At 41.2% G+C, this 12548-nt stretch overlaps 1 protein-coding gene across 1 annotated transcript in view; it reads left to right on the forward strand.

Annotated features, from left to right (window-relative positions):
* The window catches only part of pdzd8 (PDZ domain containing 8), a 45122-nt gene extending 33046 nt beyond the window's left edge, over nt 1-12076 (forward strand). The window contains exons 4-5 of the mRNA XM_088304194.1: nt 8700-8862; nt 9031-12076. Of these exons, the coding sequence (XP_088160320.1) occupies nt 8700-8862; nt 9031-11366 (2499 nt within the window). The 3' untranslated portion in view covers nt 11367-12076. The remainder of the gene's footprint in view (nt 1-8699; nt 8863-9030) is intronic.
* The last annotated feature ends 472 nt before the right edge of the window (nt 12077-12548 follow it).

The following is a 12548-nucleotide window of genomic DNA, read 5'->3' on the forward strand; positions in this document are numbered from 1 at the left end:
CATGAAACCTTATGTTTGTCCCTTTTCAGTTTACAGCAACCCCCAAATCCTAGGCATTTTCATCTACATGGACATTTGTCACCGGAAAAAAGCTTCCGCAGCTATAAATGCCCATGCCAAAACACAGAAGTGGCAAAACATTGGTTACAGGTTCTGCAAATATGGTTTTAAAATTATTAGTTTCAAGGCAACTTTGTTTTTTTCATCCCAGCTCAAATTTCATTCATTTAAATTTAACATATGGATTACCATTCGCTTACGTAACCCTGACTATTATGTGGCATGAGACTCACTACATTAATTTAGTCGTCCAATATTCTTCAAACATGCTAAAATAATCTTGTATCTTTATAGTCAACTTCAGTTTAGTACAGATTCATGAGGACATTTTTTCATACATTTGAAGTCATATCTGTATCTACTATCTATGCATACAGTATGTAGCGCTATAACAGATGGCGCAAATGTATTTTATATAAGTCAATATAGTAAAAGGGATCAAAGGAACACAAGTGTTTGTCCTGGAGGTAAAAGAGACAACTGTAAAGTAGTGGTTCACTGCCATTTGAACGTATTAACCTTTCATTTGTCCTAAGTGGCAGTGCAGATAAAAGAGAGGCTGGAGTTGCTGAAATGAATGGTAAATTGTTCCATTTACATCCTGCTAGAAGGTGCTTCTGAGTTGTTTCTTTTTTTCTTCTCAAAGACAAGAAACCGGGAGCTGCATGCTGCCTTTGTCAATGTTAATGTGATTAGTTACTGCTGCTGATCCTCACCCGTGTGAGGTAGCGCCACTTCTCAAAAATTCAACCCTGCTACATAAGACAATAGAAAAGCTGGGACAAATTGAATTGATATCTCACTTTATTTTAATGTTGTTATTATTATGTCATTATTATTTTACTTATTTTGCTTATCATTTGGAACACGTGTGTTGTTTTGTAGCGTGTTGAACAGCAATCTGCAACAGTTTGCCCTTCATATCGACTTCCATGTTGATAAAGGCACAATAGTGTAATTGTTGCCAGTTGTACAGCTGCACACACAGCTAGAGTACCGCTCGAATGAATGCTGCTCAGCACCTTCGGATTCTCAGCAGCTGTTCATACAAAACGGACAGCATATTTTCCAAAGGGGATGTCACTAACTGTTGATTAGCCCTAGTGAGATCCTGTATTTTGCGACACATTTAACCTACCTTGGTCGTTTGCGATGAGAGACACCCGCAACGTTGGCTTTATTCAGTGCACGAGAAGAGGTGACTGTTGAGGCAGGACTACTTGTGGTTGCTTCACCATGGCAACATCCCTACTCACATGAAGTGTCGGCCAGATCCAGCCTGCTGGTTGCCAGCCATGAGACAGAGCTGCACTTTTAGGGAACCAATTCCTCCGATGACAAATTCCACTGGCCCAAAAGGATTTTTTTTTTTAAAACAATTCATGGTCCTTAGGGTGTTTAACAAATGCATTTTCGTAAACCTCGGACCCAACATGGGAAAAATATTTACTTTGAATAAAACAATGAATCAGTTCATTTTAGTCATCCCAGCCAAAGCGGCAAGATTTGCGTGATCTGGTATTTGTGGAAATCTCATTCATGGATGTGTTTAAGCTTCCTGTATTGGTTTTGGTGGGGAAATTGAAATTCCTTTTTGCACTCTGCAGTCTACTCGCGACATCATTTTACCTTATGTGTTGTTGGATCCAAATTTGAGGGGCTGAGTGTTTTTTTTTCTGCTAGCACACTTTAACGTATTGGTCTGATTGATGTGAAGCGGAATAGGCTTTTGGCCTCCACATTCTCTCCCCAGTGAAATGTTGTTATCGTCTTCATGGAAGAGCTGTAACAAAGCCAGATCACATTATACATGACCTGGAGACAGATACACACACACACGGGCACACACACACACACACAAGCCATAAATGGTGAGCAAGGGGTATTTTGTAGCTCTGCAAAAGTCATCAAGCTTTTCTTCACCTCGACAGTACACTGTACCGGTCATTTTCGGATTTGCGCCATGGCATTTATCGGCCTGTAGTGTGCCATTTCATTTTGACCGGAACGCCTACTCACTGTAGACACCTGTTGTTTGTTCAATAATGTTCTCACTGACTATGCACCCGCCACCATCCACACAAGCCCATCCTAACATACGCATTAGAAGCTGACATATTTTCAGGAATTCTGCAGGATTCTTGTGGGTGTCAATTTGGGAAGGTTACAAGATAAAAAAAATTCACAGGAGCCAGGATTATCTGTTTAGGCCTTGACACTCTGACCATTATGCTGGCAAATTCTCCCAACTTTTAAGTATGTACAGGTAAAAATTAAATCTGGTAGCACGAGTGCGAGTGCATGTTTTAATGCTCTTGGGGGAGATCAAATACAGCAAAGGTGTCCGGTTGTCAGACTGTGCTCAGAAGGCGGAAGCCCGTGTGATGCACGTCATAGTTGATCATTCCTGTATAAATATCCAGGTATGGGTGTATAGTGTACTTTGCCATCTAGCTTAACTAGCTGCGGTCCCTGGTTCAAACAGATACAATCGTAACATGACATTAAACAGTTCTGAGGCATAGCAAACAGTACTCAGGTGAGAGATGTCTCGCATTTGTCGTGACACGAAGTGCGTTCAAATGCACTTCAAATAAATGGACGCTTCAAATTGAAAGGTCTATCAATAATGGATCGAATGTTAATAAGTACAAATATTTAAAAAAATGTGGTCTTTCTATCAATCTATAAAAGCTGATATAGGCCTATATCAAGAAGAATCATGGGTGTCAAATCACCTTTATTTTACTGAATTGCAATCAATGCTTCCATCCTTCATTCTAGTTGTTGGCATGTTGAGCATTAAATAGTCAATATATAATAGTCAATTATACTCCCCAAAGGCTTAAATAATAAACAACCCATCTTTTGGTGCCTTAAGTCTTTTGTAAAATCTTAAATAGTACTGGTGTGTAAAAAAAAAATTAAATAAAAAGGTTTTCATATTAAATTTTAAGTGTTTTTCAGAATATGTTTATGCTATCAAAAGCATTGCAATCACTATCATTAGAGTATTTTGTTAAACAAATAAACGTGATATTTAGCCCTTAGCTATCATTTCAGTTTTTTTTTTACTGATGTTAAAGGGAGGCTTGATTGGGCTGGACATTGGCACTTAGATAATAGGTAATCATGTCAAGATGACATCAGTACTAAAATTCACCTCCCCAAAAGACACTAGAAGTGATGTAAGGGCTTTTTTCCCAATGAGATTTACGATGAATTGGCATGCCTGCTTTTGGAGCGCACCTTGTTTTTTTTTTTTTCCTTTCTGGCTCAGCTGTCTCCGTCACAGCAGGGAGTTGGTTTGTCAGTTCTATTGTCTGAAACGGCGACCGTTCACCACCAAAATTGAAATGCACATTACTTCTCTTGTCCATTTCAATCTGTAAAAATATATAAGCGTGAACTCACTTGTGCAAAATCAAAAACATCATGCCACTAACTTCTTCTCTTACAGAGGCTGAAGTGGACAAGAGCATGAATGCTCACATGAACCCGGGTGGCAAATGGTTGTAGTTTCCGGACATTTTGCCAGTGACGGGCCGTGCCTTTCACACCTAGTCATTCAGTGATGTCCTACTTAGTCCGACTTAAATGATTACCCCTCATAATACCAACATTTATGACACCCCGGCTGGAGAAATTATATACAGACAGACACTTACGCACTACGGAGTGTTGGACCACGAGAGAGCTTCTCTTGACCGGTCCGTCTTGAAAATGCCCTTGAAAGTATAACAGCAATCAAATCCACATTTCCCTCTTTCGGCCATTGTGGGTTAAGAATGCAATAATATATTTAAGATTTTCTAACGGTCGGCGAGTAAGTTCACATTAATTTAATATTTACTCACTACTAATGCCGACAATCATTTTATAAAGCCGTTCTTACTATTTCTTTTATAGTGAAAGTCACTGGAACAGGCGGGGAAAAAAGAGAATCACTAAGAACTCTTTCAATTGATTATATATAAGAGAAGGCCTTGGCTGTCCACCACTGCACTTTGCTTCACTAAAATTTGTTAAGTCTCAGGAAGCAGTCGGCCGGTGGTTGGCGAATGTGGGAAATATTCACCTCACCTTACCCCATTTGAACTCGCCATTGGTGTTGTTGCGAATTGGGTGGCGTGCATGCTGAAATGGCAACTAATGTCTCCAACCAGCAGATTCAATGTTGATTCAACTAGTTTGTCGGCTATGGGAAGAAAAACTACATCCACCTCAACTACTGTGATGCAGCTTTTCTAGGCGACGTCATCCATCCCCATTATTTGGCATAAAAAACACACCTTTACCTCTGATGTTGCGTCTTTATGTTTTTAACCTAAAACCCTTAATATCCTGAATTAATCAACATAGTTAGGCAATAGGCAATCAAATAAACATTTTGAATGGCCAACCTGACTTTCTACTGTCATTTAAATGAATCTGATCAATGCTAATTGTTGAAGCCATGCTTCTCTTTTGCTATCAGCCTATCATGAGCGCAGAGCAGGATCAAAACTGTCCATCATCCACTGAGCCCCTCTGAACCCTTCCCCCATGCCAGCTTGTGTAGATTATCATCTTATTCATGCCAAACCTAACTCAATCACAGACTTCCACCAGAACCGTAACGAATTACTGCAGGGGAAATTACAGTCATTTGTCTTGAGCCATGTCGTATTGGCTCTCCTTTTCTGTCTTTTTATACCAGAGCACCTGTACCATTCATTGTCTTCCTCTTTCTCCTCCTCCGCACTATATTGGACTCGTTTGTCGGCTATCATATTTGACTACAGTAAACCGGCACAGGCCACAGTCAAATGGAATCGTGTGTATCATTGGAGTTGTCCCGACTGTATTGGACAACTTTTTTGTCTTGAAGCAGCAGGTCACCTCTGCGTCACAGCAGTTGTAATGTGCGATATGTGACTTGTGAGCTGTGGCTGTCATTAAGGCAGGCGGGGGCGGGGTTTAATTGCAGTTCTTTCATCTCACACTGAATTGCCACTTTCAGTTTGAGTTGAAAAAGGACAAGACGGCTCCAAGCATAAACACCACTGCTCAGAAGTGACTTGTATGCTTTAGAATTAAATACGTTTGTAATTTGGAAAACAATTGATCTTTTAATTAAATTTGGATGCTTTCTTTGTTCATAGAACATGCGTTTAACAATGCAATAAAACACAATATGAAACATTTTTCAAGTTGCATTTCTATTAAGCATAACACAAACAATATTAGCGGTGACACTATTAAAAATGATTTTTGATTTGTTTGCCATTTTCCCTTATTCCATTGTTTCTCTTCAAAAATCATAGTAGTCTCTTTCACAATGAGACAATTTTACACATGGACAAAAAAGTGATAAAGTTCAAAAAATAAAAAAATTAACTATAAGAGAATAAGGGATATGCAAATCGAATATGGACAAATACCTACAATGATAAATGACGAATATAGTTTATTAAAGCACAATTTCAAACCATGCTGAATTATATTAAATATTCAAGCTGCTTTTTTGTCCTGGACACTAAAAACACAACAGTAGAATTGACCAATGAAATTCTTACATTGTTAGTCTCCGTCCAGTTTATACAAAGAATAAAAAAGCCTAGACAAAATGACATGATCCGACATTAATGGCAGTCCGATGACTCTGGGTATACACATTAAGCGACAGGGCAAGTAGATATTTCATGGATAATATAAGGAAATCAACACTTTTTTTCATGCAAAACAGCTAAACCAGTATAAGGATGTTAGATATTAAATAATCACGGAAACATATTTACGTTTCTGATCGGGCGACCACGGGGCTCATGCTAAAAGGCTTCAAGTGAAATTGTGATGTAAGCTTGACCCATCGAAGTTTGTGTAATACATCTATTTTAAGAATACTCATGTTAGTTTTTTTAATGCAAACGTCCTGGATTCATTGTTAGACCCATAGCAACGTCCTAACAACGAAAATGCTTTTGTTCAGTCATCGCCAGTATTCTTCGTGAATTAAGTCATTCGCAGAATCACGCGCCCCCATATATTCACATATTTTCAAATTTGTGTGCATTTCCTCTCCCATTTTGAGTGCCAATTTGCTACACTGTACACAAATGTTTTTTTCCCTCCAGGTCATTTGCGTCAAAGCGTGCCATCCATGTACTTGGTATCTTGATTGCTGTTCCATTGCCGCGTTTGAATGAACCCCACAAACACCGCACTTGCTCATTCAGTCAGATTGGGATGTAATTTATTCAGTGTTCTGATGTGTTGTGCCGATTTAATGTCACGCTGGAGAGCCTTCCTGTCCGGTACGGTACAGATCCCATACCAGACTGAAATGGAGTTGTTCAGCATGTTCTTAACTTTGCTTCTGTAGAAGTTGCTGAGTAGTTTCTCGGTGATTCGAAATGTCCTCAGCTGTGCTGTGTTGTGGGTCCTTGTGACGTCATTGCTGAGTCTGATGCGGGGACAACGGTTTTTACCCCTTCCACCTGAACCAGTGCAAGCTGCCCTTTCTTCCGATTTCAGTTGATGATCATCTCTTTAATATTTGCGGAATTTATAGAGAAAATATTTTTTTAGCATGTTGGAGCCATGATTCATGTCAGTCCATTTGGTGCAAACCGCTTTCTAAGGAGTGAACATTCTTATTCATCTGCTGGCTCATTAGCAAATTCAATCTAATGCAGGTCTCTTTTTTTTAACTTAATTCTAAGATGATTCCACATTTCTTCCTCTTAAATTGGGTGATTCCATATATTGTCCCTGTATTTCCTCTAAAAAAATTGACTGCAAGAATTTTCATTCTTTCCTTCTTGTGTGTGTGTGTGTGTTTCTGAAAACCACAAGGGTTTTTAAGAAAAATTGTGTCCTGGAACATTCTTAATTTGCGTTTTCTCCAAAATTAAGCATTTAAGTAATCATCCTCTGGGTGATTTCTTATTTTTTGTCAGGGTTTGTATGTGTTTTATGCCAGCATGGCGGATTATGTTTGCATGGCAACACATACAAGATGAAATCTGATTAGACGAAAAAAAAAAATAAACACTGTCGTAATAAACTTACAAACGACTGGAAGCCAAGACACAATACAAAATCGAGATAATAGCAAAGATGGGCACTTTACCCTATTTTTCCGATCCGTCCTCCGACAGCGATCTGGGCACCCTTTCGCCATTATCTCTCTGTCTTTATTTGTAAAATAATCGTCCTGCGTTCCCATCTATCCAGCGTCCTTTTAAGGCGCTTCTATACTTACATTTCACCCAGTTAGGACGATTAAAGGGACAGACGAAAACCCACTTCCAACCTTGTTTAGTCTCTCCTTTTTTAAAAAACATGTCCTCTGTCCCAAATCCCAGACGGGTAGACCATTTCATCCCTGGAATGGAATGCCCATCTCTGGATAATACATTGTTGGAAATAAATTCATACAATTTCATGTAATTTGTGAATGTGGTTTGGCCTGCAGAGAAAAACTTGCAAACCATTGACTGCACACCACTGCCGCTACATCTGTTTTTGAAACAAATTTCCAAATTGTGACCTTCCAAGTTCTCCTCTCTGCCTCTTCACAAATTCTGCCAGGAAATGAGGCTCACTTGGCTAAGACTTTCATACATGTTCATGTTTTATAAATAAGGTGGTCTCAATAGATTGAACATTCGTAAATGTAACATTTAGGCAAACAACTATGACAGATTTGTTTGGTGATGTATAAGTACACAAATGTTATTCGCCCCCCGCGCCCCACCCAAAAAAAGAAAAAAAAATTGCAATGATTTAGAGCAGAGGTTCTTTGGTTCTAAGGGGGGTATGTGAGGGCACTTCAGGGGATACACAAAATTATGAAGTATTTTGAAAGGGTAGCATCAATTCAGAAATAGCAGTTGCCTCCAGGCCAAAATTCCTCAGTGGAGCACAAGCCCAAGTGTCTCACTAAATGCAAAAACGTTCTGTTCAGTGCAACAATGCATATTCAGTGTTGACATTTGGTAATGTTGCCGGTCTTCTTTTTAATTAACAAGTAGCTGTCTTATTATTTGCAGTTTCTACTTTCATTTAAAATTAAGACAATAATTTCTTAGAACACATCGGTACTATGATCCCAAAGAGAACAATCTGTTCTTTACTTGATGAATTTTTCCTTTTTGGTTTTTATTTCCAAACAGTTCTTGAGCAGAGGCCACAAATCTTTTTGAAAGTGAGAGCTACTTCTTGCCGACTGATTAATGCAAAGGGCTACCAGTTTGATACACACTTCTGAAGTAACAAATTTGCTAAAATGACCTTGAATTATATGTTAATAATTAATATTTACCTTATTTGACATTGTAGGAAAAAAAATTCAAATATTCCCATTTTGAAATGATAAGTTTACTGGTGAGCTAACATTGGTGAACGCTGTTCTGGGGATAACAGTAGAAATGGCATAAAAAAAATTAAATCATCAGCACTTTGATTTAAGTCTTCTTTTTTTCATACAAAAATGCTTAGCACTGGTTGGGGGTACTTAACGGGAAAACAAAATTTCACTTGCGGCCCCTCATTGAAGAGAGGTTGCAAACCGCTGTTTTACAGTTTGTCATGCATTGTGTGGGCTGTCACTAATTCATCATAACCGGTGTTCATTATTATTTTTTAAATTTCAGACTGAGGTCATCAAGGGTCCGTGTGGCAGCGTGGGAATGACGTTCAGGCATGTGCCTGCCAGTGAGGGAGATGCAGTCCATGTAAGCATCGAGACAGTCACGCCTAACTCCCCTGCCGCCTTGGCAGACTTGCAGCGAGGTGATCGGCTCATCGCAATCGGAGGTTTGAGATGGATTGTTTGATGTTGGTCTTTGTGGAAGGAATTGATAAGTAATGTTCCAATAAAAAGACTCTGGATAACAAAACAAATGTAGTATCGTATAACAGATGTAATTAGTTTTTTTGCCTTCAGTTTTTGTGAATACTAATTTACATGTCGGTCTTCGGCAGGTGTCAAAGTAACATCGTCAGTTCAAGTGCCCAAACTTCTGAAGCAAGCGGGAGAGAGGGTCGTGGTACTGTATGAGAGGCCGGTCCGCCACCAGACTCCAACCCTCGGAAGTCTGGGAACTCTTCAGGAGGGATTTGGGCAGCTGGAAGAACCAGGCTTTATATCGCAGCCAGGGGGATACGAAGAGGACCCAGCCCCCATCACCACTTTGTCCGACATAACTGACAGTAAAGATATGGATTCTGAATTTGAAGAATTGATTGTTGACTCCAAACCCAACCAGAATGTTGGCCCCATCAGCACCGGTGAGATTAAGGATGATTTCTTACTTACAGTAAACCAAAGCCCCAAAAAAACTGTGGCCAACTTGGCTTCTAAACCTCTTGGGACCATATCACCCATCCTCAACCGTAAACTAAACCTGGTGGGCCTGCAATCTCCACTAAAGCCCCAACCTAAAGAATCACCAAAGCCCTCCCGACAGAAGACTAGCAATGATTCAGGAGAGAGTTTGCAGCGCCCCACTATACCACCTCCACCCCCACCATCTCGTCCCCCAGTGCCACCAAGACCTCAAATACGGTTGTCATCTGCAAGCTCAGAAACCATTTTTTTGGAAAGTGTTGACTCTACTACAAACACAACTCCTGTAGTATCTACTGTGATGACCACTACAAGTGCTTCTGAGAAATCTCCTGAAAAAGCTCCTCTGACTGGACCCAATGAAGACGTGGCTAGCACTGAGAAGTTGGGTGCCAAACCGAGCGAGGGGAAGTACACCAGGCCATCGGAGTCCAGTGATGATATCTCAATCTCATCCTTCACGGCTAGCAAGGCTGACCAGGCCAAGGACAAAGTTTCAGAGAGTTCCTACAGCACACGGGACAGTCTAGAAGAGCACTCCTTCTGGGAATCCCCAGAAACTATGTTTCGCAACCAGACAACACGTTGGCCCAAGGCCTCTGTTGTGTTTGAGGTGGACAGCAACCATAAGTACCTTAATGTGGCCCTTTGGTGTAAAGATCCCTTTAAGCTGGGTAGTTTGTTGTGCCTGGGTCACGTCAGCCTCCAACTGGAGCACGTGGCCCTCGAATGTATGGCGACATCTTCAGCAGAATATCAGAGCACATTTAGGCTTGGTCCTCCGGAGCCGAGAGCTAACGTCAGCCGCACCGCGCTACGCAGTCTCAGCACCCACAAAGGCTTCAATGAGAAGTTGTGTTATGGAGATGTTACTCTCAATTTCTGTTACCTAGCAGGGGAGGAGTTGGACTATCCTGGACTGGCAGAGAGGGAGCGGGAGGGGAGTATCCATGATGAAGATCTAAGGGGAGAGCGGGAGAGGGAACATATCTCCACAGCCCCACGTGATGACTTGGCCTATGGTGCCATGCAGCTTGTTGAGGTTCGCCACAACTTCCAGGACACCCAGTTCCAAAACCCTACATGGTGTGAATATTGCAAAAAGAAAGTTTGGACTAAGGCAGCCTCTCAGTGTATGATCTGCGCCTATGTTTGCCACAAGAAATGCCAGGAAAAATGCCTTGCTGAAAATCCCTTCTGCGTGGCAGCGACTGAACGTCGAGGAGCCGACCCTGAGGCAAAGTCCACCATTAATCGGGCCACTGGCTTAACCCGCCATATTATCAACACTAGCTCCCGCCTGCTTAACCTACGCCAGGCGCCCAAAACTCGCCTGGTTGAGCAGGTAACGGATGCGGTGCCCGGAGCAGTGGATCCTTCCCCTAAACATACTCCAAACACCTCGGACAATGAGAGCAGTGATACTGAGACCTACACCAGTGGTGCCAGCCCCTCCAAGCAACCTGCCGGCAGTGGGGGAAGCAGCAAACTTGTTCGCAAGGAGGGTGGCTTGGATGACAGCGTGTTCATTGCCGTAAAAGAGATAGGTCGCGACCTTTACCGGGGTTTGCCCACAGATGAGCGTTCACAAAAACTTGAGCTGATGCTGGACAAACTGCAGCAGGAAATCGATCAGGAGTTGGAGCACAACAATGCTCTTTTGATAGAGGAGAGGGAGACCAGTGACCCCAGGCGGAAGGTGCTCATTAGTTCAGCCCTTTCCAAGTCCGGTGAAAGACTCCAGGCCCTCACACTGCTCATGATTCACTACCGTGCGGGAATTGAAGACTTGGAGTCGGTGGAGAGCACCTCTCCTTCGGAGCAACAATGTTTTAAGGGCAAAGGGGATGGCTTAGAGGAGGAGGCCCTGATGGGAGCAGAGGTCTATGACAGTGACACATGCAGCCCGGTGGACATGCAGCTGTTGGATGACATCACTGAGGAGCAGATCTGTGTGGAGGCGCTCCACTAAATTGGACTAGAAAGGAAGAAAAAGGAGGAGTAACATTTTGGACCTGTGCCCTTTAGTTTGTCTTTTTTGGGAAGGAGGTGGTGTGGGACGGGGGGGCGTATAGAACAATTTGAAAGGGGGATACCGTCCATTGTTTTTCGTCACACTTTACGAAATACACGAAGGACTCCCCCCCCCCCCCTATGGCTACTTGGTTGCAGCTGTTAATGCTTTTATTTTGCACTGTGTCCATACTTCAGGTTTCAAAGGGAAATAGAGCACTGGAGTGTTGCTGGTATATTGTTCATTCAAGATATTTTTCAAATGATTCAAAGTGTCTTTGTAAAACGTTGCCCCTCTCAATGATGTTTTCACATGGCGCTATTTTTATGTGCAATGAAAATAAATTATTGTTCAGCGATAATTAATTGTAAAGGTCAAAACGACATGGGGTGAAAAACGTCTTTTGCGTGAACACTGCAGTCAAGTTTTCTTACCTTTTTGTTTGAAGCACTTTTAAATGCAGACCTTTTAATATTCAGAAATGACTCCCTTCTTTTGGGGGATTTCAGCAGCTGCAAAATGATTGGAATGGATATTACGTTTTTATTTTAGTTGTCTCACCTCAGCCAAACATGTTTCATTTACCATATAAACAATGTGTTTTTGAATATTTAACGGTGTTGTCCTGATCTTTGTTTAATATTTAAAATAAATTCTTGAAATGTTCATTTCATTTATGTTATGTGAATAACTTGGTGGATTTTGATTATTTTGGTCTATTTCTTTTTTTTTTCTTTTTGATTTACCCATATTTGGAGCTTAAGTGTTTTTTCTCTTCATGGTTTAAATTTGCATTTATGTGCGAGGATGATAATTGTACTTTAAGTTTCTGTGTGATGTTGTACATGCCAGCTGCCTTCATGAGTGGCGTGAGTGTCCAATATTTTTCCCATATTGTTTGTTTTGTCACTACCTACAATACTAGTCAAAAGTTTGGAAACAGACTAATTAAAAATTTCTTGAATTGTATATTAATACGCAAGTCACCGACATCATACGGAGGTTTTTTATTCATTTATTTTTTGGAAGGGCACACGTTTTTCTTGGGCGCGTTTATGTACTTTCAGGTCATCTTGGCAGTACGTCGGAGCCGGCAGTAATCGTGGAGGAGGACCCGTAACGCTTCTTGCGGCCAAGAGA

The sequence above is a fragment of the Idiotropiscis lumnitzeri genome, chromosome 9 (assembly GCF_059441095.1).
Source record: "Idiotropiscis lumnitzeri isolate Australia: NSW breed Sydney's pygmy pipehorse chromosome 9, RoL_Ilum_1.0, whole genome shotgun sequence".
In the NCBI taxonomy this organism is placed as follows: domain Eukaryota; kingdom Metazoa; phylum Chordata; class Actinopteri; order Syngnathiformes; family Syngnathidae; genus Idiotropiscis; species Idiotropiscis lumnitzeri.